Source organism: Leptosomus discolor, chromosome 5 (genome assembly GCF_034619465.1).
Source record: "Leptosomus discolor isolate bLepDis1 chromosome 5, bLepDis1.hap2, whole genome shotgun sequence".
NCBI lineage: Eukaryota > Metazoa > Chordata > Aves > Leptosomiformes > Leptosomidae > Leptosomus > Leptosomus discolor.
In genome coordinates, this window is record NC_141395.1 from 32,004,231 (window position 1) to 32,016,482 (window position 12,252).

Here is a 12,252-nt window from a genome sequence, read left to right on the forward strand (position 1 = left end):
ATTTTGTATCAGAATAAATCAGACTAATAAAAAAGCACTTATTTTCTGGCCTAAACGGTTATGTAGGTGTCTGCATCAACTATCTAATACTTGTGGTAGTGTGGCTTGTGAGATACTTCTTCCAGAAGTATGATAAATTGTGTTTTGTGTGCCTGTAGTATATGTCATAACAGCTATTCAATTTTCTTAAAAAAAAGAAGTCTGTGAACAAGAAATCCTAATTAAGAATTAAGAGTTCTTTATAGTCCAAAAAAGAATGTGTTTCTGTCTTGATAGGCTAAGCAGTGATTGATAAATACTATTTTTAGGCATTGATGTTGGTATTTAAGGAGGAGAAGAAATTCCTGGATGGTTACTGTGTGTCTGATATGAAAGATGCCATTACTGTGGTGGTGGATCATCCTAGGAATGCAAGTTAAATGTCTCAATAGAGAAGGACACTTTATGCTGCTGAACAGCTGGTCTTTTCCCAGACTTGTAACTCTGACCTCAAAACCCAGCCTGAATATTAACAGGCTTCAGAAACACTGAAAAAAACAAAATGAGCAACATCTTGGGATTATCTGGCAAATTTACATTTTCATATTTATATTTAAAAAAGAATTTGTGTGAAGTACATAAAGGAAACTCTAAGAATAAAATGTTAGCAGAGCAACCTGCTCCCCATTCTTTTTCACCTTAATGTTTTGCTCTATTCTGTCTTCCTCTTCTCCTAATTTTACTGCAAAACTTTCCCTTATCTCAGATCTTCTGTGATCTCTTCCTAGCCATTATGCCCACTGCTCATCTGCAGATGAGGAGTGGGACCAACAGGCTGACAGGTTTTGGGGTATGACAGGATTGTCATGCACTGATGTGTTCCTTTTCTGGTTTTTACATGGTTAGGATTTGAAACAGTTTGAAAACACCAGGCTGTCATGTATGCTTTTGTTGTTGTTTGAAGTTTTTCTTTTTTACAGATGTTCCTCTCCATAAAATGAAATGACCTGTTGCATGGAGTGTCATACCACGTATTAGCTGAATGTCATGGATCACAGTCCCGTTTTAGGCAGGGACAGCAGTCTCTAGGCCTGTTTAGTCCTTTAACTGCTACCTCAATGGCTAAGTCATGTTGGATGCAGGAAACATTTCCTTGAGAGATGTTATTTTTGCTGTTCCAAACAGAGCAATGCTGGATGTGGTATTCTTGAAACAGGCAGAGTTGCTATTGTGCAATGTTGTTTTTGAGGAGAGAAAACAAAAAAAGCACCGTGGGTTTTGGGGTTTGGTTTATTTGGTCAGTACACTATAAAACCCACAGAAGTTCACCTCTTCTGTCAGTGATTCTCCCTTCTCCCCCCCCCCCCCGCCCCGCGGTAGAATAAAACAAAGCATGAAAAAAAAGTGCATGTGATGCAATGTTTGTTATATCCATCTGTATCTTGGGTATTTACATTTTGTCGGCAGTCAACAAAGAATTGTTTTGACCAAAAAAGCAGATCTAAAAAGAATACCAGACAGATCCACAATAATATTCATTACCTAAAGAACCTCCTGCATTATATACGAACTCTTAATTACTAGGTAAATGCCTTCAAGACAAGAATTTGACAGTAATTATGCCACGTTCAGAAGATAACATAGTAAGGATAAAGTCAGTAGTCCTTCTAGGAGTTAAATCCAGCAAGTGGCAAAAAAAATTTTAGAAGATTACTTTGCTGGTAACTTAGTGCTACTGCAGTTACTAGTAGGGTATTGTCATGAGTTTGTAGAATTTCATACATGTCTGCAGTCTAAAATTAGAATTACTTCTAAGGTTTTTTAAATTTTACGTTAGACAGATCCTCTAAGCCCAGGCACTTATTATCCCAAGCTGGTGTCTATCTCATCATTCCAAAGGAGAACAAAATTTTATTTTGGGAAAAAATGCAAGAAAACCTGAATTGGTTAAAATAATTGCTTTTTCTCTTATCTTGTTCCTTTTGTTCATTTTTCAGAAAACTTTGTCTCACCTTAATTCTAAGTGTATATAAAATGTTCATGCATTATATAAATAGTTCTGTCAAAATCAGAGCCATTGGCAGTACTACTTAGCTTCTAGCCTGGTGATTGTTTTGGGGGGCTTATTAAATATATACATGTAAGAGGACAAATTTATTGCCCATACAGCATAAGCACACAATCAAATTGCTGGTGTTTTAACAAAAGAGTCTCTGTTGTTCTTCGTCCCTCTTAAAAGAAGAGCCAGGAAAAAGGCTTCAGCAGCCTTACTCTGCAGTGACCTTCATTTCCCCTCACTGATTACTGTAGCCCCTGAAAATAGGCAGGCAGACTGTCTATGAGTGCTGGAAAGCAGGCAGGCAAATACAGTGCAGAAACACTGACTTTGTGGTTATTCGTTTATCATGACAAACTACCTAATCTAAATTTTCAAAATGCCCTGACTTACGAGGCAAAGAGGGAATGTGGAAATGTGAGGGAAGCTATGTAGTGGCTTGCTCTAAACACTTTTTCTAATTTAAATTCTGTGGAAGTACCACTGTCATTGAGTTCTTTGTGAATTAAGCTCATAGCTGCTTTGTCGTGTGCGGCATTTTAATAAGGTCAGACTTAGAAAATTGTTAATTTACTTATTGTCTACTCGCCATCGTGTCCTTTCTCTGTTCTAGTAGAATTTGTACAAGCTGTAGCTTGATGTTTGGGTTTTCTCTTTTCTCTGAAGGAATGCAGACACTGTTACAAAATGAGCCGTAGGCTCTTCCCCATGCCAGGGACTGTGCTCAGCCTTCTTGCTTAGAAGAGAGATTTCCCAGTTGATATTATCGAGAGACATAACTGATGCAGGGAGAGTTACCTAGCCGAGTGGAATAAGGTTGCAGGATTGCAGATTCCCTTGTTATGACATAAAATTGTAACACATTTTCTTTTAATGAATGCAAGTAGTGAGACAGGGACTCTTAGAGCAAGAAACCTTGTTAATGTAAGGAAACAAACGAGTTTGTTCTCCTGTCTCTGTTTTCCCCACAAGCTGGGATTTGTTAGTTCTCTATTCTCATCCAAGGAAGACATGCAAAGTTATAACATGACTTGAGTTCCGCTGGGCTGAAAGGAAGGTTGTGAGGGGCCAAACACTATCACAAAAACATCATCACTGATTATTGGTCATATTTGGCTGAGTATGCTGGGCATAGGGCTGTTTTGTGTACTTTCTCAGAGCTTGCTTCCGGAAGCTCTGCTGGGGCAGGGTGTTAACAAGCTCTTACTGATCTTGTAGGAACAGTTTTAATCTCTGATTTTTCTTGGAGCAAGTCCCTAATGTTAAATATAAATTAATTCCATCAGTCCTACCCCTGGCATAAAGTTATGTCAACTTAAGGTGTGTGGTTAAGATAGTGACATAGTCATACTGAAGTACAAGCTTACGTTATTTTAGTAGTTCTTTCCGTAATGTTATGCATAATAATACTGATAGAATAGGTGGAATCATAGATACTTTAAATGAACTCACTACACGTCTTTTGTGTTTCTGTTTTGCTGATTTTTTTCTGTAGTGCGCTCTTAAATCTGCCAAAGTATTTGTGTCTTTCCTTTCTAAGCATAAGAGATCTCATTGAATACTGTGCAGAAGTAGGAATTGCGGGGAGAAAAAGGAGTTTATCAAAATGTAGTAGTATCTGATATTTGGAAGAGCACGGGAACTTTATAAACCCCTCTCATCCTAGGGATCTGGTCTTGAAATTCTTGCATTCTTTCAGTATCACAGAGTTGGCTTTGTAGTACATATGCAGTCAATGTTCTGACCTGTATTTCTGATGGAAAGGTGATGAAAATTAAGTACAGAAAAACATCAAGAGGCCGTATCACCGGTACGAAGAGTGTAGCACTTCTGAAACATCATATCAGTAACATCTGATTTGGTCTTGAGGAGCGACTTTGTCTTTTCACATTTATCTTTCTAAAAGTATTTCCTTTTGAAAAATAAAAAAAAATTTAACAGTGCTTCTTTAAATTCTGTCAACCACAATAGTATCAACATTTGTAGAAGTTTCAGGACTAAAAAACTGAAGTTGCTATCTCTTTTTTCTCCTTTATTTATCTTACAACTATATTCTCATGTCCTTCCTATGCATGTATCTCTCATGTACAAAGCGGCCAGTATCACTTGCCTCATTGTGGATATAGAGCTTGTAAAAACTGAGCTGAGTCCTTTTATCCATAGGTGGTGAGACAGCAAGCTTGTCCCACTGTGTCAGTTAGACATCATGTTTCAACTGGAAAACACCATTTAGTTAGCAGTAAAGAATGCTACTTCCTAAGACTTCCCACAAAGTCTTTATATTTGCTGAAGCTGTGGATCTGTTGAGATTGGGCCTATTTGTAGAGGTGTTAATAAGTAGTAATATGTTGCTGTATATTTAACAGTGAAGACTCAGTGAGAGAGAGTCTTTGAGGTTTACTTCAGACATAAAGGTGCAGACTGATTAAAAGGAGGAGCTTTGGTGCTTAAACTTTCAAAAGCAGGCATGTTGAATAACTAATCATAGCAATACAAATTTTTGTTCTATACATTTTTCATGTACAACACCTTAACCCAGCTCTATGCTTTGATTTTTTTTTTTTAATTTTTTTTTTTTTTTTAAATACGATTACAGAACTCTTCGGGAATTAATAAACCGGTTCATGCTTGGTAGTCTATCTTCTCGCTCGTGGACTTAACATACACACAACTTCCAATTGACCCTGAAATGCATGAATGTGTTACAGTGACTATTACTGCCTTTAAAATATTTGAAACAATTTTCTTTAAATTTTAGTGAGGGAAACCTGGCCACAAAGCAAGTGATTTTTCTTCAGAGACCTGTTATGTGGAATTCTGCTGTCCAGACACCAGAGGTGAGTTACATGTTTATGGTATTAATATGAACAAATTAGTACCTCACATAAGTTAGGTACAGAAACAAACTAGACTTCAGAATTACTGGGAAGAAAGTGACAGAAGAGGGTTTCACTTGTTTCAAGTTCAAGTTTGTGGAGGGCTTTTGCAGCTGAACTCATATGTTACTTTTCTCAGCTGTATACCTCTTAAATTAAGCCATAGAGAAAAGCATAAGCATGCTAAAAACCTGTTTTGTGCTAAGAAACTACTGTGTCTCGGGTGGATGAGGTTGGCTATGCTGTAAGTATTTTTTTAGAAGTCTTCAGGAAGACTGATTCAAGACTAAATGTTCTGATTAAAATCCTGCATCTGTTGCACACGACAAAGAAAACATTTTATTTTGACCCTCAAAATGTTTACTTTCAGACTTGTAGAAGAATCCAAGTGTAAAGCTGTGCAAGGAATTCTGTAATCTGGAGGTTAACAGGGTGAAGGGCTGTTAGCTCTTGCTGTATGAAAATGTGTGACAGAAATAGAGGATTTAAAATTCCTGCAGCTGGACCTCGACAACTCCTTGTCCCTCTTGAGTGAGGCTCCCATAGTAGTGGTAGTGTAAAAGTGCTTTGAGGATTAAGTAACTGATGGTCACCACATTCTGCTCAGAGTCAAGGTCAGAACAGTCATTGCACCTGTATAGTGCTATAGTAAATCCTGCTGTGGCCAGAGAAGGATGAACTAGTGGCGGGCTCTTTGCCGAGTGTGGTGGGTTGACCCTGACCAAATGCCAGGTGCCCACCAAAGCCACTCTATCACTCCCCCTCCTTAACTGGACAGGGGAGAGGAAAAAAAAATAACAACAGGGTTGTGGGGTTGAGATAAGGACAGGGAGATCACTCAGCATTTACCGTCACGGGCAAAACAGACTCAACTACAGGAAAATGTAATTTGTTACCAATTAACTCAGAGGACTAATGAGAAATAAAACCAAATCTTAAAAACACCTTCCCCCCACCCCTCCCTTCTTTCTCAGGCTTAACTTTGATCCTTATTTCTCTCCCTCTGCCCCCCTAGCAGCGCACATGGGGGAACAGAGAATGGGGGTTGGGGTCAGTTCATCACTCTGTTGTTTTCTGCCGCTCCTTCCTCCTCAGGGGGAGGCCTCCTCAGACACTTCCCCTGCTCCAATGTGGGGTCCCCCTCACGGGAGAAAGTCCTCCATGACTTCTCCAGCGTGAGTCCTCCCACGGGCTACAGTTCTTCATGAACTGCTCCAGCGTGGGTCTCCTCCATGGGGTGCAGTCCTTCAGGAACCGACTGCTCCAGCGTGAGCCCCCCTCACGGGGTCTCTGGCAGCAAACCTGCTCCAGCGTGGGCTTCTCTCTCTCCACGGGCCAGAGGTCCTGCCAGGAGCCTGCTCCGGTGCAGGCTTCCCACGGGATCACAGCTTCCTTCAGGTATCCACCTACTCCGGCGTGGGGGCCCTCCACGGGGTGTAGGCAGTCATCTGCTCCACCGCCCATGGGCTGCAGGGGGACAGCCTGCCTCCCCATGGTCTTCACCACAGGCCGCAGGGGAATCGCTGCTCCGGCGCCTGGAGCATCTCCTCCCCCTCCTTCTTCACTGACCTTGGTGTCTGCAGGATGTTTCTCTCACATATTCTCACTCCTCTCACTTGCTGCAATTACTGCTGCGCAACAACTTTTTTCACTCTCTTAAATACGTTATCACAGGGGTGAAAAACACTGTTGCTGATTGGCTCGGCCTTGGCCGGTGGTGGGTCTGTCTTAAAGCCAGCTGGCATTGGCTATATCCGACATAGGGGAAGCTTCTAGCAACTTCTTAAAGAAGCCACCCCTGTAACCGCCCCGCTACCAAAACCTTGCCACACAGACCTGTTACATTCCACCCCTTGCCTCTGTGAATCATGGTATTTAAGAGTTATCATTAAAATCCACGTTTATCACACAATCTTAACAAACTTCACTCAACATCAACAAAAAAAAATTCCCCACACCAGAATTAAATTACCTTCATCACATCACCAAACAGAAGTGGACAATTCACACACAATCCACCCCTCGGCCCTTCAGCACAGTTACAACATAAATTTCCCATAATCATTCTGCTCTCTAACATTGTTGAATCCATGTTTTGCCCATCACCTCTCCCAGTTACTATCCTTATCTCATATTCTTCGTGCCCCACGTTGGGCGCCAGAAGCAGTGTGGTGGGTTGACCCTGGCCAGAGCCAAACCACCACACCAAGTCTTTCAACGTCTCGTGATGGATTTTAATTTTTGTTATTACTGTTTTTCAATGGCCATTCAACCTTTCTTTAATCAACATGACTTTCCTGTGATAGTCTTAAGCAGCTGTGAAAACTATGGACATTGTCACTCATGTCCAGCACCAGAGTAGTAACTTTACAAACTTCGTCATTTGTGGTATTATATATTGTTATAAGACAATGATACCTAGTCGTCTTTCTCCATCTGTATAAATAGGTCTGTGAATCTCTGGCGTTCATATTTGATCTTTCTCTGTCCTTTTTACCTTTCTATCCAGTCTGTTACCATCATCTGTATTTTCCTCTCCTTAGTGTTTCAAAAATACACTCTCCCTTTTTTTGTTCTTCTCCAGGCTTTTGCTTGTCTCCAGCCTAACTTCTTTCTCACTGTGTCACCTGATAATTACTACTTCCATGCCTGGAAGAACTGCATTCAACATGCACAGTTAAAGTCCTGTTTTATTTTTTTGTCTCTACCACCATCTCAATTCCCAGCTAGTTCTTGTATACTATGTATAACTTATTTCCTCATTTACAAAATTTGAGCTTCTGCTTTTTTCTCATCAGTGTTCTGTGTAGTCTCCTTTGCCAATGTCTTAATCTCCTCTTCCTTTCATACCCTCTTCTAAATTCTGCCAGTTCCTCATACAATTTTTTCATTTAATTTTCCCCTGTGTACCAAACATCTTCAGCTTTTAGTTTTTAAAGCTTCTGACCCCTGCTCACATGCGTGACTGTGTAGTCTTCACATTCTTTCCTAATACATTTCTGAAAGTATGTTTTGGAACATAATTTGGGTATCAGTATTGTAAATATATAAAACCTTCTGTCAGTCATTATCAAATAGTCATACTTTTCCTGATGCTTCTCAACTTTTTTTAATACTCCGTATAAAGGCATGGACTCCTGACATGAATCCTGTTTCCTTGATAGGGCATGTTGTTTCTGACTATAAGCATCTCTGGAAAGGCAGCATAACTACATGACACAAGTTAGAATGGTTGACTGGATTCTGCCAAGAGACGTAATACAAACCAGTTCTGTAAAAACATTCAGTCTGAGGAAGGGATGAATTTTTTAGACATGGTTTAAATGAAAAATAGGAAGCATTATGCTCACAGTTTAAACTCTCTCACCCAGTTGTGAGGTGATCAGCACCTTTGGTTTATACAAATAAAATGGTGTGGTTTGTAGTTACTGTTTTGATTTTTGGTAATGGGCAACCTTTGACTTAAGCATATTAAGAAACATACTGGAAGTAAACAAGAAATAGCTGTTTTGTAGCTGTTTACATCAGGATCACTGTGTTTAAAATCTGAACAAACTTAGTATCGGAATGTGCTCTTTAAGTACCAGTGAATGTTTTACTTCTCCACCAGGAAATTTCAGTATGCTGAGGTCATTATAGCATAGGATAAATAGGTAGTTCAGGCTGAAGCCGGAACATTCAGCAGAGTAACATTTTCCTTCTGTTTTTCCAATTACACTGGTTTTCCCCTAAATTTTAATCTTTTTACTTCATTGCTTTTTTAACAAAATGTCTGAGTTGGCAAACACATATTCCCTTCATTACAATTTAAGTTCATAGATTTGTTAGTAATACCTAACTGGTATAGAATGTCATGCTGGCTTTGCTTTGAGTAGCTAGGTTTCAGGTGGAAAACAAGCTACTGAAATTTGAAAGCATTAACTTTTGCTCTAGAAACTTTAATACGTTTATTTCAAATGTCCCCTGAACACTGATAGCACAGGTGTACAACTTTATCAAACCCTTGCAAACATTTTAGTGAAAGCATTTGATTCCTGTGGTTCTGTATTGTTTGGGCATGACATCTTCATTTTCATTTGTACTGCATTTGGTTTTTTTGATGTTCAAATTACATTAAAGCTGTTGTTCAAAAAATTTTCATGTCCACAACTTTTTGAAACACAGAAATACTGAAAATACCTAAAATATTTTTTAAAAAATTGCATCAAAATTTATTCTTGCCTAGGCATATCCTTACAGTCTTTGCAACTCGGATACCTTGAAGAATGCTACCTAGAAGAGAGTCAAAATATGAAACCAACAAGGCTCTTTCATTACTGAAATAAGAAAGGAGCCTGATACAGGCCTTCTCAAACACTTAATTGTCAAACCCCCAGAGCCCCGAGCACATCAGTTTACAGCTCTCCACAGTGCAGCGGGCTCTGGCCATGGCAGGAGCTCTGCCACACAGGCAGATCCAGCTGTTGGACCTCTGTGACTAGTGTTCTGTAGAATGGCAACACTGGGTACAGGATTTTTTTTTTCTAATTGTGAGTCGAAGCTAGGATTGCCATTTCTAAAGGAAGTTTCTCTTCAGTAAGAATTGAGGGAAAACCCCCTATTACCTGGTCTCTTATTCCCCCAGTGTCTCTCTTCTGAGGGGGATATATTTTATGTCCTCACAGCTCATGTCTCTGCCTTCTTGTATATTCATGGGATAGTGCATTATGACCTGGCTTATGACTTATGTAATGGTTCAAAGGCCTCTTGGTTTAGAAGGGCTATACTGGCTCAGTGGGCTCTTTTTTTATCACATACCATTTGCTGTTCTAAGAAAATAGTTGAGAGGAGGAGATCCAAGATTGAACTACACAGTGCTTGAGGGTTTTCTGGATTTTTTTTTTCCTTTATTTCCTTTAAGCAGACTTCTGCATCCTCTTTCTGTGGCATCCAGGCGAAGCTTATTTCCTTCTCTTTCTCCTGAGGCAACGCTATTTCCCCTTAGTCTGATTTCCCAATGTAACAGCTTCCCTAAGTAGACTTCCTTTAGCCACAAGAGCCATTGTTTTTAGTGTTTCAAAAGGGTTTGAGGAAAAACTTAGCAATCTATAGAAGGGGGACACAGAACTTGCCAGAGCATGGCAAAAACAGTTGTGGGGTGTGTTTGTTTTTAAAGTGTATACATTTGTGCAAATCCCCCTGCAAGAGTGCTTGTGTCCTTTACCCACTGAAACGCAGCTCTGCGCTGAGGCTGGATTCCTTCTTAGGTCTTTTTGTGGACAGGGCTGTGTCCCCTGACAGAGCATCACCTGGTTTAGCAGCTCTTGTGCTGGCAGCAAGGCTGAAGGCAGACAGGCAGGGCACTTCTACCTTCCTGACCTTGCTCTGCTATTGTGATTCAAGGCACTGATATTGCCTCTGGAGGTTGTGCATCATCACAGATCTGAGTATCTCGGGTAGCTCCTGATGCTAAAATAAAATAAACCTTTTATTTATTTGCAATGCCTCAGAGGACCTTTAGCATAGCCTGAGGGGTCTGTTGTTTGCAGTCTGCTTTTCTTTTTGACGTTGGTAGCCATCCCTTCAAGGAGAATGTCGGGAGATTCCAATACTAATGTCAGACTGTACTTACACTGAGTTCTTCCTGTGCAATGTCTCTTTAGACCCCCTCTCAAATTGCTGTGCAGGACAGCTGCTGACATCTATCTATGTAGATCCACAATGTGGATTGAATACGATTCTCAAGAAACTTGCTGTTATCTGAGGAGGCCTCTGGAGGTCTTTGTGGGCAGAACTGGAAAAATGGGAAAGCATAGCAATCTTGCCATGAGATGGATCAGTGGGAAATCTTCAGTCCTACGCAGATCTGACTATCTCACTCTTAAAGAACTCAATGTCGATGGAGTTTAATTCACATCTTTTATCAAATACTGCACTCCTGTTGAAGCTTCTAGACAGAACTGTGTTTGGGGAAGTGATCAACATCCACTGATTTTTCAGAACAGCTTGCAGATGAGGCTACTAGCCAGACGTTGTATGTGGTGGCATGTAGATATGTGAGTGAAGGAGAGTGAATGTCTGGCTACAGTGGTAGCTGGAGATGGGGGAGCTGTCAGCTGCATGCCCACCACTGCCTGGCCCCCCCAGCCCCCCGGGCAGGAGGGACCTCTGCAGCTGAGAGGAAGCTGATAACAGGAGCTGTGCCCCCCTCGAGTGTCAGAGTCGGGGTACGTTAGATGTGCGTGTCAGGCACAGAAACCACACTTTCTCCAAACCACCGATTTTAGCATGGGTTAAGATTTGTAAGTCATTCTGGATCTGCCTAGTACTATATAAGTATCGAGCATTGTTGAAGTACTTTTTCTTAGCTTTTATTTGTGCTTTCTTGAATCTCAGCTGTGTCTTACATGGTCTTTGTGTCTCTTGAAATTTATTTATAGAGAACAAAAAAATGTATGTCAGAGGTTTGGTTTTTTTCTCCAGAGGAGTTCATAGTTTAAACCAGTGTCAAATGCTGCCTTATGTTAAAATGCAGCTTACCTTAAATCCATGTATGAAGTGTTTGGCTTTTTTTTCCTAAATAAGCTAACATTCAATCATCCTCTTATTTCAGAGGAAATCCTTAAGACAAGTTATTGCGGAGGAAAAAGGCAAAGTCTCTAGCAGAAGTGTTGGATTAGACACAGCTACTTCTCGCCCTGTAGAAACTGGACAACCACCTGATGAGTTTCACATCTCTCCATCTAAACAATGTTGGATCAAGGAGGGATCCTCCCATTATGGAGGCTTTCCAGGATTCAGTAGCAGTGATGGAGTGTTACGGGAACTGGATGATGGACAATTTGACCAGGAAGATGGAGTCACTCAGGTCACATGTATGTGATGAAGTAAGTAACTGTATCTGATGGACATGTACATAATTCACACAAATGTTCTAAAAAAAAAAAAAACCATACTAGTTTAAATGCCTTGGTATAATCCTATGACTTTTTCCAGACTCACTTTGTGTTTTGTTTGTTTCTTTGTGTTAATCCTACTGTAGTAATAATACTACTGCAAAATAATTTGGATTTCTGTCTCTCTTGAATAGAGTAACTACGTGACTGGGTGCTGTATTAACTTGTTCATGCTTTTGACAAGCAAGGAAGCAAATGCTGCAAAACAGTGACAGTTTGAATTGTGTGAGAGAAAGGAATGAGGATGTTTAGTATTTTCCACAAGCTGGAGGAGAGAAGTTTGGGTTTTCTAATTTTGCTTTATAAGGGTGTTGTAAATATTGGTGGGGAAAATGAACTGTCTGGCAGTTGTTAAGTTTTAACGTAACTTTCACTTTACTTGCCTTGCATGAATTCAAAAGCCTAG

At 40.3% G+C, this 12,252-nt stretch overlaps 1 protein-coding gene across 2 annotated transcripts in view; it reads left to right on the top strand.

Moving 5' to 3' along the window:
- Positions 1 to 11,773, top strand: part of RFTN2 (raftlin family member 2) — a 32,698-nt gene extending 20,925 nt beyond the window's left edge. For both annotated transcript variants that reach the window (XM_086465900.1, XM_086465901.1), the window contains exons 8-9: positions 4,794 to 4,872; positions 11,504 to 11,773. In XM_086465900.1, coding sequence (XP_086322026.1) covers positions 4,794 to 4,872; positions 11,504 to 11,773 — 349 coding nt within the window. The remainder of the gene's footprint in view (positions 1 to 4,793; positions 4,873 to 11,503) is intronic.
- Positions 11,774 to 12,252: the final 479 nt, after the last annotated feature.